At 51.4% G+C, this 18,202-nt stretch overlaps 8 protein-coding genes across 8 annotated transcripts; 3 read left to right on the top strand and 5 right to left on the bottom strand.

Annotated features, from left to right (window-relative positions):
• Nucleotides 1-4: 4 nt before the first annotated feature.
• BDW74DRAFT_143840 (homoserine acetyltransferase family protein) lies at nucleotides 5-1,549 on the top strand. Its single transcript, XM_073722929.1, has 6 exons — nucleotides 5-229; nucleotides 295-790; nucleotides 846-955; nucleotides 1,012-1,159; nucleotides 1,207-1,286; nucleotides 1,339-1,549. The coding sequence occupies exons 1-6, from the start codon at nucleotides 85-87 to the stop codon at nucleotides 1,419-1,421; spliced, it is 1,062 nt and encodes a 353-aa protein (XP_073588565.1). The 5' UTR covers nucleotides 5-84; the 3' UTR covers nucleotides 1,422-1,549.
• Nucleotides 1,550-1,716: 167 nt separating this feature from the next.
• On the top strand, nucleotides 1,717-4,322 carry BDW74DRAFT_44686 (polynucleotide adenylyltransferase). Its single transcript, XM_073732812.1, has 8 exons — nucleotides 1,717-2,065; nucleotides 2,126-2,274; nucleotides 2,332-2,706; nucleotides 2,762-2,973; nucleotides 3,029-3,638; nucleotides 3,685-3,799; nucleotides 3,853-3,970; nucleotides 4,109-4,322. The coding sequence occupies exons 1-8, from the start codon at nucleotides 1,911-1,913 to the stop codon at nucleotides 4,178-4,180; spliced, it is 1,806 nt and encodes a 601-aa protein (XP_073588564.1). The 5' UTR covers nucleotides 1,717-1,910; the 3' UTR covers nucleotides 4,181-4,322.
• Nucleotides 4,323-4,847: 525 nt separating this feature from the next.
• On the bottom strand, nucleotides 4,848-6,518 carry BDW74DRAFT_143835 (uncharacterized protein). Its single transcript, XM_073722928.1, has 3 exons — nucleotides 5,676-6,518; nucleotides 5,143-5,600; nucleotides 4,848-5,072 (listed from the first exon to the last, which is right to left on the bottom strand). Exons 1-3 carry the CDS (start codon nucleotides 6,481-6,483, stop codon nucleotides 4,872-4,874), a joined length of 1,467 nt encoding a protein of 488 aa, XP_073588563.1. The 5' UTR covers nucleotides 6,484-6,518; the 3' UTR covers nucleotides 4,848-4,871.
• A 291-nt stretch (nucleotides 6,519-6,809) lies between these two features.
• On the bottom strand, nucleotides 6,810-9,864 carry BDW74DRAFT_44676 (cell division control 45 family protein). The gene is made up of 2 exons (XM_073732811.1): nucleotides 8,857-9,864; nucleotides 6,810-8,807 (listed from the first exon to the last, which is right to left on the bottom strand). The coding sequence occupies exons 1-2, from the start codon at nucleotides 9,616-9,618 to the stop codon at nucleotides 7,002-7,004; spliced, it is 2,568 nt and encodes an 855-aa protein (XP_073588562.1). The 5' UTR covers nucleotides 9,619-9,864; the 3' UTR covers nucleotides 6,810-7,001.
• A 182-nt stretch (nucleotides 9,865-10,046) lies between these two features.
• On the bottom strand, nucleotides 10,047-11,556 carry BDW74DRAFT_143832 (GPI-anchor transamidase). The gene has a single exon (XM_073722927.1). It carries the CDS (start codon nucleotides 11,407-11,409, stop codon nucleotides 10,216-10,218), a length of 1,194 nt encoding a protein of 397 aa, XP_073588561.1. The 5' UTR covers nucleotides 11,410-11,556; the 3' UTR covers nucleotides 10,047-10,215.
• Nucleotides 11,557-11,844: 288 nt separating this feature from the next.
• On the bottom strand, nucleotides 11,845-13,863 carry BDW74DRAFT_165194 (uncharacterized protein; the record flags this gene model as incomplete). The annotated part of the gene is made up of 8 exons (XM_073726388.1): nucleotides 11,845-11,869; nucleotides 11,920-12,172; nucleotides 12,230-12,452; nucleotides 12,501-12,521; nucleotides 12,576-12,599; nucleotides 12,649-13,244; nucleotides 13,312-13,719; nucleotides 13,794-13,863. 8 exons carry the CDS (start codon nucleotides 13,861-13,863, stop codon nucleotides 11,845-11,847), a joined length of 1,620 nt encoding a protein of 539 aa, XP_073588560.1.
• A 676-nt stretch (nucleotides 13,864-14,539) lies between these two features.
• On the top strand, nucleotides 14,540-16,083 carry BDW74DRAFT_143826 (putative mitochondrial phosphate carrier protein (Mir1)). The gene is made up of 3 exons (XM_073722926.1): nucleotides 14,540-14,953; nucleotides 15,075-15,494; nucleotides 15,552-16,083. Exons 1-3 carry the CDS (start codon nucleotides 14,820-14,822, stop codon nucleotides 15,940-15,942), a joined length of 945 nt encoding a protein of 314 aa, XP_073588559.1. The 5' UTR covers nucleotides 14,540-14,819; the 3' UTR covers nucleotides 15,943-16,083.
• A 686-nt stretch (nucleotides 16,084-16,769) lies between these two features.
• BDW74DRAFT_173320 (fungal specific transcription factor domain-containing protein) lies at nucleotides 16,770-18,146 on the bottom strand (the record flags this gene model as incomplete). Its single annotated transcript, XM_073727773.1, has 5 exons — nucleotides 16,770-17,154; nucleotides 17,234-17,587; nucleotides 17,643-17,816; nucleotides 17,871-18,022; nucleotides 18,078-18,146. The coding sequence occupies 5 exons, from the start codon at nucleotides 18,144-18,146 to the stop codon at nucleotides 16,770-16,772; spliced, it is 1,134 nt and encodes a 377-aa protein (XP_073588558.1).
• Between the last annotated feature and the right edge of the window lie 56 nt (nucleotides 18,147-18,202).

Genomic DNA, 18,202 nt, shown 5'->3' with positions numbered 1-18,202 from the left:
ATCTGTCCATCTCAAGCAAGGACACCTTTCGCCAACGATACATGCTCCTTGAATTCTGGAGATTGGGATCAAGGAAAGACAACAATGGCTCAGCAAGACTACGAGACATTCGAACTTGGAGAATGGGAGCTCCAGAGCGGTTCGAAGCTTATCAATGCCCGCCTAGCCTACAAGACCTTTGGAGATCCAACGTCTCCGGCCATTGTCTATCCCACATGGTTTTCTGGGGGTAAGTATTATGTCCTGAGGGAGACAAGCCTCACCGGGAGAAGTAAAGCTAATCAAAGGATTCAGCTATTGCGGACAATATCTGGCTCATAGGGGAAGACAAGACTCTCAACCCAAAGAGCTATTACATTATAGTCCCCGCGCTGTTCGGGAATGGCCAGTCGACCTCGCCCTCGAATTACCCGGTTGAAGGGGAGTGGCCGAAAGTTTCCTTCTACGACAATGTCCGTGCTCAGTACAAACTTGTTACCGAACACCTCGGGATAAAACATCTGCGTGCTGTACTCGGGTGGTCGATGGGTGGAGCTCAGACTTACCAATGGGCCACGCAGTATCCTGACTTTATGGACCTGGCTGTGCCATTTTGCGGTTCGGCGAAAACATCCCTTCACAACCAGGTATTTCTGGAGGGCGTCAAGAGTGCTCTGCTGGCAGCGAAAGGGATCCAATCTGCAGGATCTGGTCAAGGTGGTGTTCTTGCATCTGGGCAGACGCTGCGGACATGGAATGATGCCGAAAAGGAAGTCGGACTCAAAGCATTTGGCAGGGGATATGCTGGCTGGTGAGACTGGTCATCTTTGCCGGTGTCTGTGATTCTAACATTTGATCGGATGTAGGGGCTTCTCTCAGGCGTTTTACCGAGAGAGGCTGTATGAAAGCGACTTGGGATACAAAGACCTCGAAGAGTTTATGCATAATTTCTGGGAGGCTTGGGCTCTTTCGAAAGGTAGCTAAGTCCCCTGTGACAAAGAGCTAGCTGACTTCAGGGCTCCTGATATCTAGAACCGGGAAATCTTCTTGCAATGGCGCAAACTTGGCAGAATGGCGATGTCAGCAAACAAGAACCGTATAATGGAGACTTTGAAAAAGCTCTGGCAGCGATCAAGGCAAAAACACTGGTGCTACCTGCAAAAACCGATCTATACTTCCCGTAAGTTCACACCATTAGCAAAAGGATATGAGCTGAAGCCAGTGCAGGCCAGAAGACTCCGAGTATGAAGTCAAATGCATGAACCCAGGAGTCGGCACTCTTCGAGTTTTCCCGTCAATTTGGGGTCGTAAGTATTACCCCGCCAATAGCTCTTCAGATTCATCTGACATTATTCTCAGATTGGGCCGGGGGACCAGGGGATAGTAAGAATGACGTGAAATGGCTTGATGAGCAATTGTTGAGTTTCTTTCAACAGAACTAGCGGTGGTGGGCCTCCTATGCGCCCAACTTGACAATACGAGACTTGGGAGTTTTGCCAATGCTTTGCACGTAGGTATAATACACTAGTTTTTCAAATAGTCTTTGGACTATGCATAGGTAGCAATGTTGTCACTGCTCAAGGTTCAGTTTGGATTGAAATACTCCGGAGATTGAAGCGGATCATGTGATAGTCACCGCAGTTACTTCCCATTGGGCTGAGTCAGCGGCGGCCATCAATCACTGACCTTAGCTTTGAAGCCTTTAGAGTTCGGACTTTCTTCACTGACGCGCTCATCGATCGATTCACTTGATACCTTCCCTTGACTTGGTTTCTTTTCAGCTGTTCTATTTACTTTGATATTCTTTCTTGTTTTGATTTTATTTTCTCTGTTCGCTGCTCTAACTCGCGCTCCCTTTGCTTTCCTGTATTACTCCAATTCTCCCGATCTCCGCACTCGGAAGTCGCCAACACAAGGCATCAATAGTCGCAATGGCAGCAGCGCCGTCCACCACTCGACAATGGGGTGTTACGCCTCCGATCTCAACCACATTACCGACCGCACAAGAATTGTCAGCGAACGATGATCTCATCGCAGAGCTGAAGCTCCAGAACAACTTCGAGAGCCCAGCGGAAACTGAACGCAGGTAGGAGGACATCACACAGTTTCTGCTTGGTGCAGCTTCTAACTCAGTATCTCTCATTAGAAAGCAAGTGCTGCAGCTTATACAGCGTGTTACGACCGAGTTCGTCAAGCTGGTCAGTCGCAAAAAGGGTCTGTCGCAAGCAGCAGTGGATGCCGCTGGAGGAAAGATATTCACTTACGGCAGTTACCGCCTCGGAGTCTACGGGCCTGGTAAGCTAAGATCCATAGCGATCAATATGGCGACCATGCTGACGATGTACACTTCAGGATCGGATATTGATACTCTCGTCCTTGGACCGAAACATGTGGTCATCGATGACTTCTTCGCCGAGTTTCCTCCTTTGCTCGAAAGCATGGCCCCTCAGGGCGCGATCGAGAAGATGACTCCGGTTCCTGATGCATTCGTACCTCTGATAAAACTTGAACTGTCTGGTATCAGCATTGATCTGATTTTCGCTCGCTTGATTGTGCCGTCGATTCCCCTCAACCTTGATTTGAAGAACAATGACTATCTTCGAGGTCTCGACGAAAAGGAGGTACGGTCGCTCAATGGTACACGTGTAACAGACGAGATCTTGGAATTAGTACCGCAGCAAAAGACATTTCGTCTTGCGTTGCGCGCAATCAAGCTCTGGGCTCAACGTAAGCACCATCCAAATCGGTCTACGAAATTGGATACTTACTCTCTACGTCATAGGGCGAGCTATTTACTCTAATATTGTTGGGTTTCCAGGCGGTGTCGCTTGGGCTATGCTGGTAGCACGAGTGTGTCAGCTGTATCCCCAAGCGACCGGCTCGGTGATTGTGGGCAAATTTTTCCGGATTATGAACAAATGGGCTTGGCCCCAGCCGGTACTACTGAAGCCGATTGAAGATGGCCCTCTGCAGATGAAAGTCTGGAATCCAAAGGTAAACATATCCGATGATCATATCTTTTTGGGCTCAAGTTCTCATGTGTTGAAAGATCTACCACGGCGACCGCTTCCACCTAATGCCCATCATTACACCTGCCTATCCATCCATGTGCGCAACTCATAACATCTCGATGTCCACCAAGGCTGTAATCCTCCGGGAGCTCCAGCGTGGTGGCGACATTGTGGACAAAATCTGGGCCAAGCAGGCAACGTGGAATGACCTTTTCACGAAGCACTCGTTCTTCACTGGTGACTACAAGTACTACCTTGGGGTCACTGCGTCTAGTAGAACGAAGGAAGCCGAGTCAGTCTGGTCCGGTCTCGTGGAGTCCAAGGTTAGGCACTTGGTCGGAGCATTGGACCGTAAATCCACTATTGCAGTGGCTCATCCATTTCCCAAAGGCTTCGAGAGAACCCATATCGTCAACAACGAAGAAGAAGCCGATGCGGTCAAAACCGGCTCCCTCAAGTACCAAGATAAGGGTACCAAAACGGAGACTACCGACGAAGTCAAAGATGCGGCTCACCAGGCTGCGGCTCAAAGCGGAAGAGAAGGCACGGAAGTGCCTGCTGCTGCGGACAACACAGCCGTCGATGACAGTCGGATAGTCTATACAACGACTTACTATATTGGCATGGAGTTGAAGCCGGTTGAACCAGGTATGTGTGCCGCAGTCCCGTGCCCAAACCCACTGACTTTCCGCAGGAGCGTCCCGATCTCTGGATATCTCATCGGACGCCCAGTTCTTCAAGTCCATGTGCACCTCGTGGCCTGGGTATCAGCCAGGTATTAACGATCTCTCCATCACTCATATTCGCAAGTGAGTTCCTTTCGCTCTTTCGCTAGAGCCTCTTCTAAGGTCTTTCTGTGTAGTTACAATCTACCCGAGGACCTTTTCCAAGAAGGTGAATCTCGGCCTACTCGACCCAAGAAGAAAGTCATCAAGAAAGCGCCAGCGGGCGGCCAGAAACGAAGCTTCGATTCCTTGGACGTAAGTGGATGCTTAAAGTCAGACCTTGCTGCGGTGTCTACCGTGCGAGTCTTCTATACTAAATTCAGGCTGCCGCGCGTCGCATGGTGCCCGAGAGGTCTAACTTCTAGTTATAACTAATGTCAACCTTGCTTCTAGGATTCCTCAGCTCCCGCTACAAAACGGCAAGCTACCGACGCATATGCAACCGCTACCGCCACGCCTGCGTGAAGCGTTCCCATCTCGAGAAACAAAGTACACAAAAAATAAGCACGTCGGGGCTGGTCCCCACAAGGTCGTGAGAAAACATCGCGGCGCCATATACCCCAAACTTAAGGGTGAAACATAATGACAAACCAGTCTGCGCTAACTCTGACTACAAGGAACACAGTGACCTAGTGACTCGCCTGATGTCAGATGTTATACAAGGTTGGTGTATCTTCCCCCGCTGCCCATTTCCTTTCTCTGCACCACCAATGGCGAAGTCATCTCTCGTTCCGTCTTAAAACTCTCAAATGCGAATTGGCTACGGCCAACACCAAACCAAAGCTCTCTCGTTTGTTACAGAGATGCGGTCAGCTCGAGAGAACGAATTTTTCTATCACGGCACATTGCTCGCATATATTAGACTGGGCGTCAACTGGCAGGCTATTTACCCGCTGTACGTACTTTGTGGCTGTCTCTCGTTTTCAGGTGCCTTGCAGTTAGTTTTAAATAGTATAATGAAGGAGATATTATCATGGCCTACGGGCCACTTAGTCCATCATATTCGTTCCTGCCTCTACATGGATAGTTGCTGGACAATTATCTGCCACAATCCGCGATTGACGAGTTCATGGACTTTCCTTCTTTTGATATAATGGGAACAGTGATACAGGTTCTATTTCTAATTTCATAACCTACATCCTGCAAACGAGACTGTTCAGCTCCAGGCCTCAACCAGATCACACAGCGTAGATTCGCCTCCAACATTTCCAGGGAAGACCACGAACGGCACACCTCGATGGCGGGAGGTCTCCTCATCGCACCTCCAGAGCGGCACACCCGCGGCTGCTTGTCCGACAATCAAAGCCCGCTTCATTCTGAGACCCTTGGTAGCTGCATCGGAGGACGTAATTCCACCCTAGAACCGTTATTAGTCTCTTGCTCAAAATATTGAGAGACGAACAGCAAAGAAAGAGATGAATAAATACCTTAGCAATAACAAACCGCGGCCGCACCTCAATCCCCTCCAAAACACCCACCAGTGCTTCCGCAACCCTCGACCCAATCTTCAGCGACGAGAGCTCATCGTCACCCGTCACGAGGAGCCGGCTCGTCATGACAAGCGTGTCTTTCCCAACTCTTAAATTGCTTTCCGTCTGCGAGATGACGTTCTTGACCACCTCCGCCGCACTGTCCTTCGAGGCAATGAGGTCTTCTACCCGCATCTCAATCACGGACAGCAGATTGCCGCGCCGCTCGGTGAGGATCTTGAGCTGCGCCGTCGTCTTGGGAACGTATGATCCGGCCAGGATAAGCCCACCTGTTTGGCGCGGATTGGGCAATTGCAGCTCTGTTGCTGTAATGGGCGCTTTGTAGGGGATACCGAGGCGAGTTGAGACAAACGCGGCGCCGGTGCGGTAGATGTAGCGGGCACCTTTGGCTTCGGCTTTACCATTATATTAGCACATATTCAGCCCCTCTTTATCCAAGAAAGAAGGCAACGAAGGGGAAGTGACCATACCAAGCAACAACCCCATAACAAAAACATGCATATCGGATTCAGCCGCCGCATTGGCAATCACCACACCACCAGCCGGAAAGCCCAATAGACGATCCCTTACACCCTCAGGCCCACCAATCCGAATATCCTCTAATGTAACAGAATGGATCTGCTCGGGCGTAAACCGCCCAGGCGCCTTCTCAAGCACATAGTCCCGCAGACTGGAGCTCTTATACCCGAACGTCGCGTCGCGCGCAAACTGCGTCTGGCCCGCGGGGACCAACTCCTCGCCTTCGAGGACATAGTGCACGTCGTTGATAGTGTATCGTCCACCCTGGAAGAAAAACGGTGCAAGGACCCATGTTGGCGCAATTTCATCAGAGCCGGAGCCAGAGTCGAAGACATCTAGCGCGACGTCGACTTCTAGCGGAAAGTGTCCGCGCAGCGTACTATCGCCCCTGAGGACGATATCCAAACTATCCTTGCTTAGTCCAGTGTCCACGGCGGCGGCGAGGACATTCTGGCAGATTTCGCGGATGAGGGTCTCTGCCTCTGCGGGCGGAAGGGCACGAGAGTTGGTGAGGATAAAGAAGCCGCGTGAGTTGGTACGGAATTCGGCGGTTAGGGTTGGAGTGTCCCAGACTGTTAGGACGGAGATGTCGTGGCAGGTTTGCGTGCCTGTTGGGTCGTCATCGAGGACGACGAGGCGGCGCGGGTGTGTGGAGGCGCAGGAGAGGAAGGTGTTGATCTGGAAGAGGGCATTGGAGGGATATTCCGGAGGGAGGGAGGCGAGGGTCTGAGCGCGGGGGAGGAGGGTGTATGTAGCCATCTTGAGCCGTAAGTAAATGTTCCTGGGCTTGTTTGAAGAGAGTTGGGGGATGGTGGAGGTGGTTTTGTATGGAGATGAGGGGTCGGACAGTTCTGCGGGGTTGATCGGAGTTGGTCCGAAGAGTATGGAGAGCATCAAAACACTCGGGTTATGGGGGTCAGACAGTCAATTCTTCTCATGCTAGTCAGGCTGAGATCTTAGGAGAACACCGGTAGCGCCAGGACATGTGCAGAATATGTATGATGCAAAGGGGTCGTGATGAAGAGCAAATGCAAAGTCCGGAACAGGAAATCAACCACTCCGCAAACAAAAGAGACCAGCGACACGCAAATGAATGGCTGTATAGATCCAACATCATAAAGCATTCAGCGAAGATCTGTTTTCCAGCGTCCGCCATGGCATAAAACCAATAAACCAAAACCGCCATCAATATATCATGAGTCCGGTACACAAAGAGACAGAGGATTAGCAGACAGATAGATGTATCAAGATGCACAAAACGAACGAGGGGGGTACGCTCAACCAACCACACTGCGGAAACTAAGGGCTTCAAGAAATCCACCCAGGTCATCCTTCTGCACTTCGACCACGCAGTGCTCGAAGCTATCAATCCGGACCCGGGTGTTGGTCTCTTGTACGACTTCCTGGAAGGCGATGCCGAATCGGTTACGCAAGAGGTGCTTGTTGCCGCTCATGTCTTGCTCATCTTCAGATTCGGATTCAGACTCAGAGGATGACTCTTCCTCTTCGGATTCCTCCTCTTCATCTTCGTCGCCATCTTCCGCTCTTGCAGCCCGCTCGGCGGCACGCTTTGCTCGGGCTTCTTCTTTCTCCTTCCGCTTCTTCTCCTTCCCTTCCTTTTTTAGCCGCTGTTCTTCACGACGCTTGTGCATGGCAGCAAAATCAATGACACCACCCCCGCCACCGGTACCGACCACAACGTAGAGACCCCGGTCCTCATCAAGTCCAGCAAGCACGAGCGGAGTGCCCGCCGCTCGCCTTTTTCCGATTTTAATAGCATCGCCTCGGTCTCGTTCTTGTACGCGTATGGCTTCCGCGACCCACAAAGCCAGCTTGGTCAATGCCCCCGGGTTTGTGAAAAGTTTTACGTCAGGGCCGTCCTTGACAACCGCAATGCGAAAGGCCCGTAAATGTCTGATTTGATGTTTCGAGAGTAGTGATGTGCCTGTCCGAAGAATTGCCCGGTGTAGATGCTGGGCAAGAGGCAAGGCTTCCATGAGAAGCGTAGGCGATTCTGACGTTAAAGACAGTGCATCATACGCCGTCCAAAATCTGGGAAGAAGATTTGATGGATCCGAATTACCTTCCTCGGGGCCAGCGCTGGCCTCTATCCTCCTTACTCGAGGTAGATGCTTAGCATCCCATGCGCCTGGAACCTCTTCGGATCCAACCTCGAGAATCGCGCCCACCATGACGCCTACATCGGTCGCCGAAAGACAGGCCTTCCAGCCCCAACACCGTACAAAGCCCCAGCCCTCCCGTGATACAGCATGACCAGGAGCTTCTTGAGGTACCAGTCCATCTAGACCGTACATTGGCGCATACTTCAGTAACCGTTGCCGTAGAACGCGCTTCAGTTCCATGTCCATATGCGTGTAGCTTTGGTGACATTGCGTCAGGCTGATTCCCATTTTAGCCAACAGCTTATGCAATCGTTTTCGCCCATTCTCCGTCCATACGTGTAGTCTAGACGCCAGGTACGGGCTGTGCAGCATGCTCTCATATAAGGACCAGTGTCGAACAAGAATGAAGCGAGGCTCAGGAGACAATCGGATGGACTTATCGGTAGGTGATCGGGCAGTAGTAGGGATGACGCCAGATATTTCCCCTCCGCGGTATTGCTCGTTAGGGTCTGGCGGGTTTAATCGATGGACTTCGTCGCGTAATATTTGCCGTATTCGCTCTCCTCGCTCTCCACCCCAACCCGCGAGGCCTCCGGACTCCGACGAGCTCGAGACACCCACGCCGGACATAGTGCGGCCGCTAAGCTCCAAGCTACAGACCCCGACAATGGCCAGCCAAAGGAGGTCGTTGTCTTCACGGCCCAGTTCCGATGCAAGGGAGTACATGATGGAGGATATAGGCTCGGAGTAGGACGTTCCGGAGGAGTAGTACTGTTGCAATACACTCTCATGCTTGCGCTTTAGTCGAAGTAAACGTCGTCTTAATGACCGCGCGGATGGCTGCTTCGGTTGTGCGGGCGAGGGCGAATCTGAGACGGGGGTGACAGAGCGCGACGAGCTCGAGGAATCGTGTCCGGTGCGCGTTCGTGTTCGAGTCGGTGATGAAGTTATGGAAGAACCCTGATCTATGTTAGCAATCAGCAGTTACCTCCATCGAGTAAGAGCATACAGAGTTACTCCGCCGTCTTTGCCGCGGCGGGCCATCATCCTCGTCGAACTCCTGGTCCTCATCATCTTCCCGGGACCATGACTTGCGCTTCTTCGAGTCCGTACTTGATGGCGGCTCATCATCCTCGTCGTCATCATTATCGTCCTCTTCCCCATCTACCTCCGGCATCTCCAATAACGCACAGTAAGCCTCCCTCTCCTTCCCCAACTCCTCCTCAATATCCCCATCATCATAAACAACCACGCCCCCATTCCCACTCCCAAACTTATACGAAACCGTAATGCGCCCTTTATCCACGCCGCGTGTGTTCCTCCGCGCCGCATCGCCGTCCTGCCGTGCTCCATCACCGGCGCCAAAGACATTCGCCAAGTTCCACGGCCGCCGCGCGTCAAACACCCAGACCTCCACGCCGCCCATATCATCCGCCGCTTCCTGTTCATCACCCCCACTAAGCCCTAATACCTCAGCAAGGTCCACAAGTCCGCCGACTCCCAGACAAACAACAACTCCTCCGCTACCTCCGTTGCCTGTCTGCATAGGCCGCACGAGATCCTCGCCGGCGCGCGCAAGATCGCCATACCCAGCAACAGGATGGATCTTATGCGGGATGTAGTCGCGTTTCAGGAGGGCGGTTAGGATGCGGCACGCGCAGAGGGCGTCCGGTTCGAGGGCAGCGAGGATCAACACGGGCGGGGAGAGAGGGTGGTGTGAGCGGAGGAGCTGGGTATAGAGGTGGGATATTAGTTGGCGCGGTAGATACATGGTCTGGCTGGTCTGTCTGATCGGCTAGTGTGTCCGTTTGTCTGTATTAAGTCACGGTCGATCGAGTCGGTACTGTCGGTGGTGGTATATCAACGCGTCGAGAGGACATTTATAAGAATGGGGTGGTAGATCATATAGACGAGAAAAATGAGGGAAAACGCGGCAGACAGACTGAGGCCTCGCAAGGCCCTATAATTAATTGAATAGAGGAAGAGCAAAAACAAGGCCTGGATGGAGAGGGCGGCGGGCGCTTTTGTTGGCTCGGTTTACTGTAAGGGAAGCCCGATTTGGTCGCGCAGAGACGCGTCCAGGGCGTGCCGCACGTGCGGAGTCCGGCGCCAAGCCTCCTTCCAGGTTGACAGCGACGACAGCAAGGTATGCAATTCCTTTCCTATTTGATGACGGTCTTTCATGAATGTTGACTAATGTCCTGATATAACGGGAAGTCGATATTTATTGGAATGTCTTCTAAATGTTCTCTAGCCCGGCGGACGAATGCCAGGCGATAACGGGTATGCTGTACGGAGTAAATGTCCTGAAAAGCAGACTAGAACGAATATCCAAGAATCTATAAGACATAACACGAGTCCAGTCGAATCAGGCCATGGTCCTGCCTAAGGTAGATCCGGTGAACCAGATGGCAGCACACGCTCCCAGGATTGACAGCCCGATTAAGCGCTTCTCCCAAGGAGTTTCCTCGCTCAACTTCGCAGGGCCGACATTCCTCCTCTTGACTTCATGCGCAAGCGAGTCTCTTGCTACCTCATGGTGGGATGTACTGTTGGAAGCGGCGTAGTCCTGGGAGAATGTCCGCCATTTTTCAACAAGCTGCGCGATCTCAAGAAGATCCTCCTTCAAGGAACCTGCCTCATCAGCATCGGCCCTCTCAACTTCGACACTCTGGACGTTCCCGAAGAAGTCAACCACCGTTCGAAGGCGGCCTTCCTGCTCACCTCCAGGGAAGAGATCCCACCGCACGCCGGGGTTCGAGTGAATCTTGGTTTCATCATACGAATCGAACAAATCTCCTAGCGTTTGCTTCGAATCCAGGCTTGTTACCCGGTTTTCAAGGAACTCAAGCACATAGTATGTCCAGCGGTCAATCACCGCAACACCCACATCGTTATCCGCATGGTGAGAGTAGGACGACTGGTCGAGCTCGCTGGACCCCGTCGCGATGATATTAGGCGAGTAGAAATGAGTGTACATCGTGTTCGCCTGACAAGTGTCGATCATGAACAGCAGCTCATGGTAGCGCTTCTTCTCCCACATCTGACCGAATGCGTCCGCCAGATCCCACGCGCCAATTTCCTCGGCATCCTGGAATTTGAGGAACTGGTCACCTCCATGTCCCGTCATATAAACGAGCACGTTGCTCCCGGCGTCGGAACCCAAACGTTTGCTGCGGGGAACGTCCTCGTCCAGTCGGTCGGTCAACAAACGGATGAAGTTTTCTACCGTAACCTCGTAGCCCCGGTAATCCACTTCGATGTTATCACCGTATAGGTCAACCGCGCGGTCGGCATTACTATAAACGGTCCCGGGGAAGGCGTTGCGGGGGTTGCAGGCCATGTCATCGGGAAGCATGAGGATGATCTGGGAGTCGGGGATTCCGAGGCGCTTCACGGTTCGGTAAAGTGACAGGACATTTGCGAGATGGCGATAGTTGAACCAGAAACGGGAGGTTGCGACGAGGACCGCCCAGTTGGACGTGTGTTCTGAGGTGACCAGGGCCGCGGAAAGGAGGAACAGAAGGAAAGGGAGGGCTTGGAGCCCAAAGTACGGAGACATGGTGAGACGGACTCAGATCATAATAAGAGGAGGAAAGGATTGGACGATGAGAGCGCAACCCTCAGCCGGGGCTAACTAGCTTACACTGAGCGATGGCGATTCGGCTTTCATCATAAATCAAGGGAGAACTGTGGTGGTGGTCGTGAGCTGCTGTGGGGAGAAAGTGGCTGTTCTGGGGCTGTCTTGGTGGATTATTAATGGAGATCAACGCCAAGCCCTGGTCCCTGTTCTATTAGGGCAATATATATTAGGTCTATGGAGGCTTTTTAGAACCAACAGTAGCAGTACTGCATTTCTCATTAATCTAGTCAGAGCACAGATACGACTCAGTACTTTAAGGGCCTTTGAAGCCCTATACAGATTCCTCCTGCAAACAATGAACAGCCCAGTAGGTAAATGTTTACCTCGTCAGCTAATTGAAAAGCAAAACATGTGTCAATGACCGTAAATATTGATATCGCTGAAAGTACGTTAGCTAGCAACAGATAAACACTCAAGTTGAGTACGCACAGAAATTTGTGGAGATTTTTCCTACTCCCTGTCGAGGAATTCACCCAGACACTCACACTATGCGCGGCAACAGGAAACGTTCCGTAACCCTTCTTATTTATCGTAACCTTTTCTGCTCGGTTTTCTAGGATATCGGTCCATCTTTCTCCGTAGTGGCTACGGCCGATAAGCATGCGCTTCCGGTCTCGGCTGGCGTTGCTCATGATACAAGCAAGACCAAATGGATGGCGGGCGTTTCCGTGCCGAACGAAGCCTGGGCAGGGCATATGTTAGCACGTTATATACATATAAGACAGTTCTGTCCGCCAACCAATGCAGTTTGCCTTGTCAAAGTAGTCCCTTTGCGCCCCATTCGCATATAGCTTGCGTGCCTGCATGAGGATTGCAAGACTGTCAGCGTATGGAGATTTGGAGGAGCGCTTGTTGTCCGTTGCAATGCCGTAGAGGTCTCCATAGAAAACGCAGGGTTGGCCCTGGGTTCGAAGGAGAATTAAAGCGTACGCGAGAGGCTTGAAGAATGGCGCGATGGGGGTCTATAATAGTTGTTAGGAAGCCACAACTAAGCCATGCGGCTCACATACCTCCAGTGACTGTCCTGTTTGCTTCAACATGGCAAAATCAGCTACCACTAATTTAACTTACACGACAACCCTTACCGTGTCATGATTTGCGACGAATGTCTACGTGGTTTATCAGCAAGTGATTGGCAAAGTAGGTTTGGCATCTTACAACGGCATGCTCTGGGCTCTTCTGCACAAGAGTGTCTTCAAATATTTGTCGCATATCGGCACCCTTAGTGCGTGAAATAACGGAAAACCGGTTAAGTAAAGGAACGTCGAAGAGTGAGAGCTCGAAATCCATGCCTTTCAGATAATCAAGTAGGATGTCGGTTTCGGCCGTCCAGTATTCTCCAACAAAAAAGAACTTCTCCCCCAAGCGGCCCCGAACTGTCTCGATGAAGACCTTTTGGAACGCGGCCGAGTAGTGCTTTACTGCATCCAGCCTCATGCCTCTGAGAGGCAGCTGAGTAGTAATCCAATTGCCCCAGCGGAGAACATTATCCCGCACCTCTTGGTTGGAATAGTCAAGGTTCGCGAACATGAGATAATCATAATTACCATTTTCATCACTAACATCCGCAGCCCAGTCTTTGTTAGGGCTGTTGATCTTGAAGATTGCCTGTTCTTTCCGGGAGTCATCCCAGTCGACGCCGGTAAAATGGTCCCAGTGGTACTTCAATGAGCTATACTGCTCGCCGCGACCACGAAAATTGAACCCTACCCAGCCCTCAATCTCTTCTGCTGGTGAGAGGTCTTGATTCCGGTCTATCAATCACGGTAATTGTCAGTCGATATGACCAGTGCCCAATGCCCAATGATTGCAGGTATTTACCTTGTGGATGCACTTTGATTGCAGAGAACCGCTCCGTGCTGTCAGCCCCAGCTTTGTGGTTGAGCACAGCATCCCAGTAGATTCCAATATCAGAGTCTTGTGCGCGAGAAACAAAGCTCTGCAGTTCTTCTTTGGTTCCCCATTTGGTCGCTCGAGATCCTTTCTGATCGAACTCGCCTAGATCGTAGAGGTCGTAGATGTCGTACCCATTGCCCGACGGATTCATGGCCTTGCACCCAGGTGGGATCCAAATGTTATCTATATCCAGAGCCTTCATGGTGGGCAACGCCCGTCGAAGGCGCCGCCAATGAGCTTTGTCATCCGAGACATACCACTCAAAGGCTTGGAACATAAGTGAGTTGTCAGGGGCATTCCATGACGGGAGCTCATGAAGATGCTCAGTTTGGTCTACCCATACCACATCTTTCGTCAGTGTCCGGAGACAGTTGTGCGTAACCTCAGATGCATGAAGCGCTACTTACCCTCAAACTCTCGCCGCAGCTGCTTTTCCTTCCTGCGGAAAGAGTGGTCGCATAAGAGACGACGCAACATTGGAAAGTAAGGTAAGTCTGATGCTATCGATGGGAAGACCTAATCACGTCTGACGGCGTACATTCTTATGTCATTTAGAACTCAGCAGATGGCGGATCATTGGTGTCGAAAATAGCCATCCTGTTGCATCGAAGACGCCTTGCGTGCATGTGAAACACGTCACAGTCTGGCACTTGATGAGGGAAGTTCGAGAACTTGCAATACATATAATCAACAAAGAGATCCAGATATTGTCACGAGTAAGGTTACATTCCTATCAGTCCTTTGCGAGTATATTGCCATATGTTCTATAGATCAGAAGCGAGAGATCTGGTACGCCAATCAAATTGTTCTCGGGTCTGCTTCCGTAATTGATGCCTGAGGCTCTTGTTACATTAATTGACAGCTGGCAACAATAATGACGCATGTGTTCATGATGGGGCTTTTCTGGGCTCGGAGCTGTTTGGCACAGACTCCTCTGTCGCATGGAGAGATGCGGGTTGGAGATTTCGGCGAACAATCCTCCGAGCTCGAGCCGCGCCCGCGCATTTCTGTCTGAGGATCGTACTCGAATTGTCGGTAGACAGAAAATAGCATCAACTCTGGTTTCTGGTCTTATTCAGCTTCAGAATATTTTCCGATGATGTAACCTTTTACTGTAGGATGTCGAAATGTCGAAAGGCATAAGGGCATCGTTGACCGGGCGATCGGAGTTAGCAGCGGTGGGCCGGCCAAGCAGCGAAAAGTTTTCGGGTGCGGGTTCCCTAGGGCCCCCGGCCAAGTTGTCGCCATCCCTTCCAAACCTCCAACCTCCCGCCTGGCTTCAATTTCTTCTTCCATCCTATCCTATCCTCTGCAAGGCCTCTCAATTGCCTCCGCTTAATTCGTCTCCACTCTTCTCTTTCCCATCTCTCGTTTGCCTTTTCTCTTTTCTTTCCTTTCTCCCCGTGTAACACCCATCACGTATATCCCTCACAATGGCCGCTAAGATCGATGCTCCCGCTGCTGCCCCTGCTCCCCAGCTGTCTGGGCTCCAGCTCTACTCCAGATTCGCCTTCGCTGGTGCTGTCTGCTGCTCCATCACCCACGGTGCTCTTACTCCCGTCGATGTGTAAGTCGCTCTCATCGCGCCTGTTCGCCTTTGTCCGCGAATGCGCGCCTTTCCGAACGATCCGTCGTCTTTGTTTAGCTTTGAACCCAGCGCTAACATGCTGCTCTTTCGCGCCGTACAGCGTCAAGACCCGTATCCAGCTTGACCCCGTCACATACAACCGTGGTATGATTGGTGGTTTCCGCCAGGTCATTGCCAAAGAGGGTGCTGGCGCTCTCCTCACTGGTTTCGGTCCTACCGCCGCCGGTTACTTCCTCCAGGGTGCTTTCAAGTTCGGTGGTTACGAGTTCTTCAAGCAGCAGTGGATCAACCAGCTCGGTATCGAGTCTGCCTCCAAGAACCGCACTGCCATCTACCTTGCCTCCTCCGCCACCGCTGAATTCTTCGCCGACATTGCCCTCTGCCCTCTCGAGGCTACCCGTATCCGTCTTGTTTCCCAGCCTGAATTCGCCAGCGGTCTTCTGAGCGGTTTCTCCAAGATCCTCAAGAACGAGGGTATCGGTGCTTTCTACTCTGGTTTCGGTCCCATCCTCTTCAAGCAGTAAGTGTCTGAGCAGCACGATGATCGCGTTGACGGTCTTTAAACTAACTATCCTAGGGTCCCTTACACCATGGCTAAGTTCGTCGCTTTCGAGAAGTTCTCCGAGGCTATCTACGGCGTTGTTGACAAGAACACCCTCTCCGACGCTGGCAAGACTGGTGTCAACCTTGGTTCCGGTCTCCTTGCTGGTTTCGCTGCTGCCATCGTCTCCCAGCCCGCTGACACCATGCTGAGCAAGATCAACAAGACCCAGGGTCTCCCTGGTGAGGGTACCACCTCCCGCCTCATCAAGATCGCCAAGGAGCTTGGTCTTAAGGGCTCTTTCTCCGGTATCGGTGCTCGTCTCTTCATGATTGGTACCATCACTGCCGGTCAGTTCGCCATCTACGGAGACATCAAGCGCATGCTCGGTGCCACCGGTGGTGTCGAGATTGCTCCCTCCAAATAGATGTGAGTCGGTGTTATAACTGTTTTGGTGTATTATATTGCGCACTAGATTTGCCTTATACATTGTTTCTAGTGACCTTTCGTCTGAAAAGTCTTAACGACCCTTCTATCTTCTTTAGAAATATACTCTTTTACCGGATGATTCTAAAAGCTTTGGGTTCAAGTACACCCTTACTAGATACCACTTAGTTCCCAGTAGCCCAGTAGTGCTACACCTGTAAATTCAAATCGCTGAGCGCGTGAACAGTCGCCACTTTTAGGTGCTCACCTAACGGCACCTGATCTTATGAATCGTATCGGTCGCAGCGAGAATAACTGATTGACGCAGAATTGGTACGCGCTGAGGGGAAAGTCGAGGTTGTTTTCCGGCCGCCGCGTCCACTTCGACTAGATAGAACCAATCCAACGAGTGTTCCTCGATGTCCCTTCGGCCGCCAGATAGTAGGACCCCAGCTAAAACGATGTATGCGATGGGCACTGATCGACACGCCTCGCTTCTCACAACAGGACGATCCCCACATGCACTGAGATGGGAAAGACGAGGTACCCGACCGTCGGATTTTGCGTTGGCAGGGCTATATCTTTGGACAGCGGTAGCTTAGCAGCATGTTCACGAATCTGACAGCGAAAAATTGTGCCGTATTATGGTCCCGGGGTGAGTAGCTTCAGGCTCGCTGATTCATGGACAGTGACGATGGCTCAAGCTTTCGCAAGCAAAAGTAAAGACTTCTTGGGATCGCGCCAGCCTCCTTCCCCGCGAGACCGCTGATGTTGATATTAAACGACCCTGCCTTTATCTTGAGGCATAGATAAGTTCAAGTAATAACTTCAACTCCCAGACAATTTTCCAGCGCTACTTGGTCCCTGGAAATCAGCACGGCTCAGAATGAGACGGATATTCGCCTTCGCCATCTGCCATCGTCGCCCCAGTGCGCGGAGGGCCATGGCCAGATCGATGAATGGGTCTGTATTTTTCGCCTCGGGCACAAGGTCGAGCAATGTCAGGAGCGCAACGCTGATGTAGTGGATGTATGTTACCGGTAAAGAGTCGATGGGCCATTGGGAATGATACGCATTGATGAGGCGGCAGACTTCGTGAGCTGAAGTCCGGCAGATGTCTTTGTTGTTGTCTGATAGTGTGGATTCGATGTTTGTATTTTGTTGATTCACTGCGCCGCGTCGACCGAAAACGGAAAGGATGGCGATGTGGTACCTTATACTAGATAGAAATGAGATCGGATGGTCAGTTGATTCTTGAGGTAAGGATTGGCTGAGTTTCCCAGAGTACATACTGCAGATCAACGATAGCAGGGATTGTCGGATCTGCTTTGAGGCCGATACATGTAGGAAGCTGCAGTACCCAACCTCTGAATCTGTCAAGAAAGATATTGGTGGTCGGATCCGTAGGAGGTGAGGGTAACCTTGGATGAGGAACTGCGCAATGGCTCATAAAATCCCACTCAATAAGCTGCAGCTCGAACAAAGCATTGGTGACGCAGTTGGTGTGAACATGTACCCGCTTGGTTGCAACGGTGAAGGTGGATGGGTAAGGCCACCATGTATCGGAGACTTCGTGGTCTTCAGGTAAAAGGGCAAATTTCGGTTTTAGCATCAATGTCTGTTTAAGGGACACTGTTTCCGTAAATCTGTTTGGCGTGAGGATGGTTGGCTGACTAGATTCCCAGGACAAGAAGGACTTACGAAGTAAGACTGAACAGGCCAACTATAGTTCGGTCTAAAGCCCTAACCATTTCGTGCGCTGCATCTCCAGCTCTCGCAACGATTGTCTCTTGTCTCACGGTAAGCTCCTTGGCAATCGCTGTAAGTTCAGAGAAGTATTGCCAAGTAAGCATTTGTTTTCCCATGCCATATGCACTATAAGTCTGGTAAGGGGCGGGCGTTCGTCATGGAACAAGGAACTTGACGTACCAGAGGTATATCGCACACCGGGCTTGAACACTTGGCAGTGTCACTTGGCCTTCCTCCTGATCTAGCAAAGTTTTTGCCTCATTATAGAATTGTAGGGCTCGCGAGCTAGAGGGTTCTGACAAGTGCTCTCTTTGCGATACATGCACGTAGAACTGTGCTTGGTCAGTAAGCATCGTCTGGGCAACAATCCTTGCTGGCTAAGCTTACGCAGGAAATAGCAAGAAGAGCATTGACAAGACATGGAGAGCAGAATTTCGTGCGTCGGCCGGACTGCATGTCCCTAATGAAGAGATCACGGTCTATCCAATTGGAGATTGGATGGATCCAGACGA

Source organism: Aspergillus multicolor, assembly GCF_047715735.1.
Source record: "Aspergillus multicolor strain CBS 133.54 unplaced genomic scaffold BDW74scaffold_2, whole genome shotgun sequence".
In the NCBI taxonomy this organism is placed as follows: domain Eukaryota; kingdom Fungi; phylum Ascomycota; class Eurotiomycetes; order Eurotiales; family Aspergillaceae; genus Aspergillus; species Aspergillus multicolor.
Note: the sequence above shows the minus strand (reverse complement) of the source record. Positions and strands in the feature narration are given on the sequence as shown.

Coding starts and splice junctions, on each gene's coding strand:
- BDW74DRAFT_143840 (XM_073722929.1), top strand. CDS start 85: ATGGCTCAGCAAGACTACGAGACATTCGAACTTGGAGAATGGGAGCTC. Junction 230..294: donor TCCCACATGGTTTTCTGGGG/GTAAGTATTATG, acceptor CAAAGGATTCAG/CTATTGCGGACAATATCTGG. Junction 1,287..1,338: donor TTTCCCGTCAATTTGGGGTC/GTAAGTATTACC, acceptor CATTATTCTCAG/ATTGGGCCGGGGGACCAGGG.
- BDW74DRAFT_143826 (XM_073722926.1), top strand. CDS start 14,820: ATGGCCGCTAAGATCGATGCTCCCGCTGCTGCCCCTGCTCCCCAGCTG. Junction 14,954..15,074: donor GCTCTTACTCCCGTCGATGT/GTAAGTCGCTCT, acceptor CGCGCCGTACAG/CGTCAAGACCCGTATCCAGC. Junction 15,495..15,551: donor GGTCCCATCCTCTTCAAGCA/GTAAGTGTCTGA, acceptor TAACTATCCTAG/GGTCCCTTACACCATGGCTA.
- BDW74DRAFT_44686 (XM_073732812.1), top strand. CDS start 1,911: ATGGCAGCAGCGCCGTCCACCACTCGACAATGGGGTGTTACGCCTCCG. Junction 2,275..2,331: donor CCTCGGAGTCTACGGGCCTG/GTAAGCTAAGAT, acceptor TGTACACTTCAG/GATCGGATATTGATACTCTC. Junction 2,974..3,028: donor TGAAAGTCTGGAATCCAAAG/GTAAACATATCC, acceptor ATGTGTTGAAAG/ATCTACCACGGCGACCGCTT.
- BDW74DRAFT_143832 (XM_073722927.1), bottom strand. CDS start 11,409: ATGTCTCCGTACTTTGGGCTCCAAGCCCTCCCTTTCCTTCTGTTCCTC.
- BDW74DRAFT_44676 (XM_073732811.1), bottom strand. CDS start 9,618: ATGTATCTACCGCGCCAACTAATATCCCACCTCTATACCCAGCTCCTC. Junction 8,808..8,856: donor AAAGACGGCGGAGTAACTCT/GTATGCTCTTAC, acceptor AACATAGATCAG/GGTTCTTCCATAACTTCATC.
- BDW74DRAFT_143835 (XM_073722928.1), bottom strand. CDS start 6,483: ATGGCTACATACACCCTCCTCCCCCGCGCTCAGACCCTCGCCTCCCTC. Junction 5,601..5,675: donor TGTTATGGGGTTGTTGCTTG/GTATGGTCACTT, acceptor ATAATGGTAAAG/CCGAAGCCAAAGGTGCCCGC. Junction 5,073..5,142: donor CGCGGTTTGTTATTGCTAAG/GTATTTATTCAT, acceptor TAACGGTTCTAG/GGTGGAATTACGTCCTCCGA.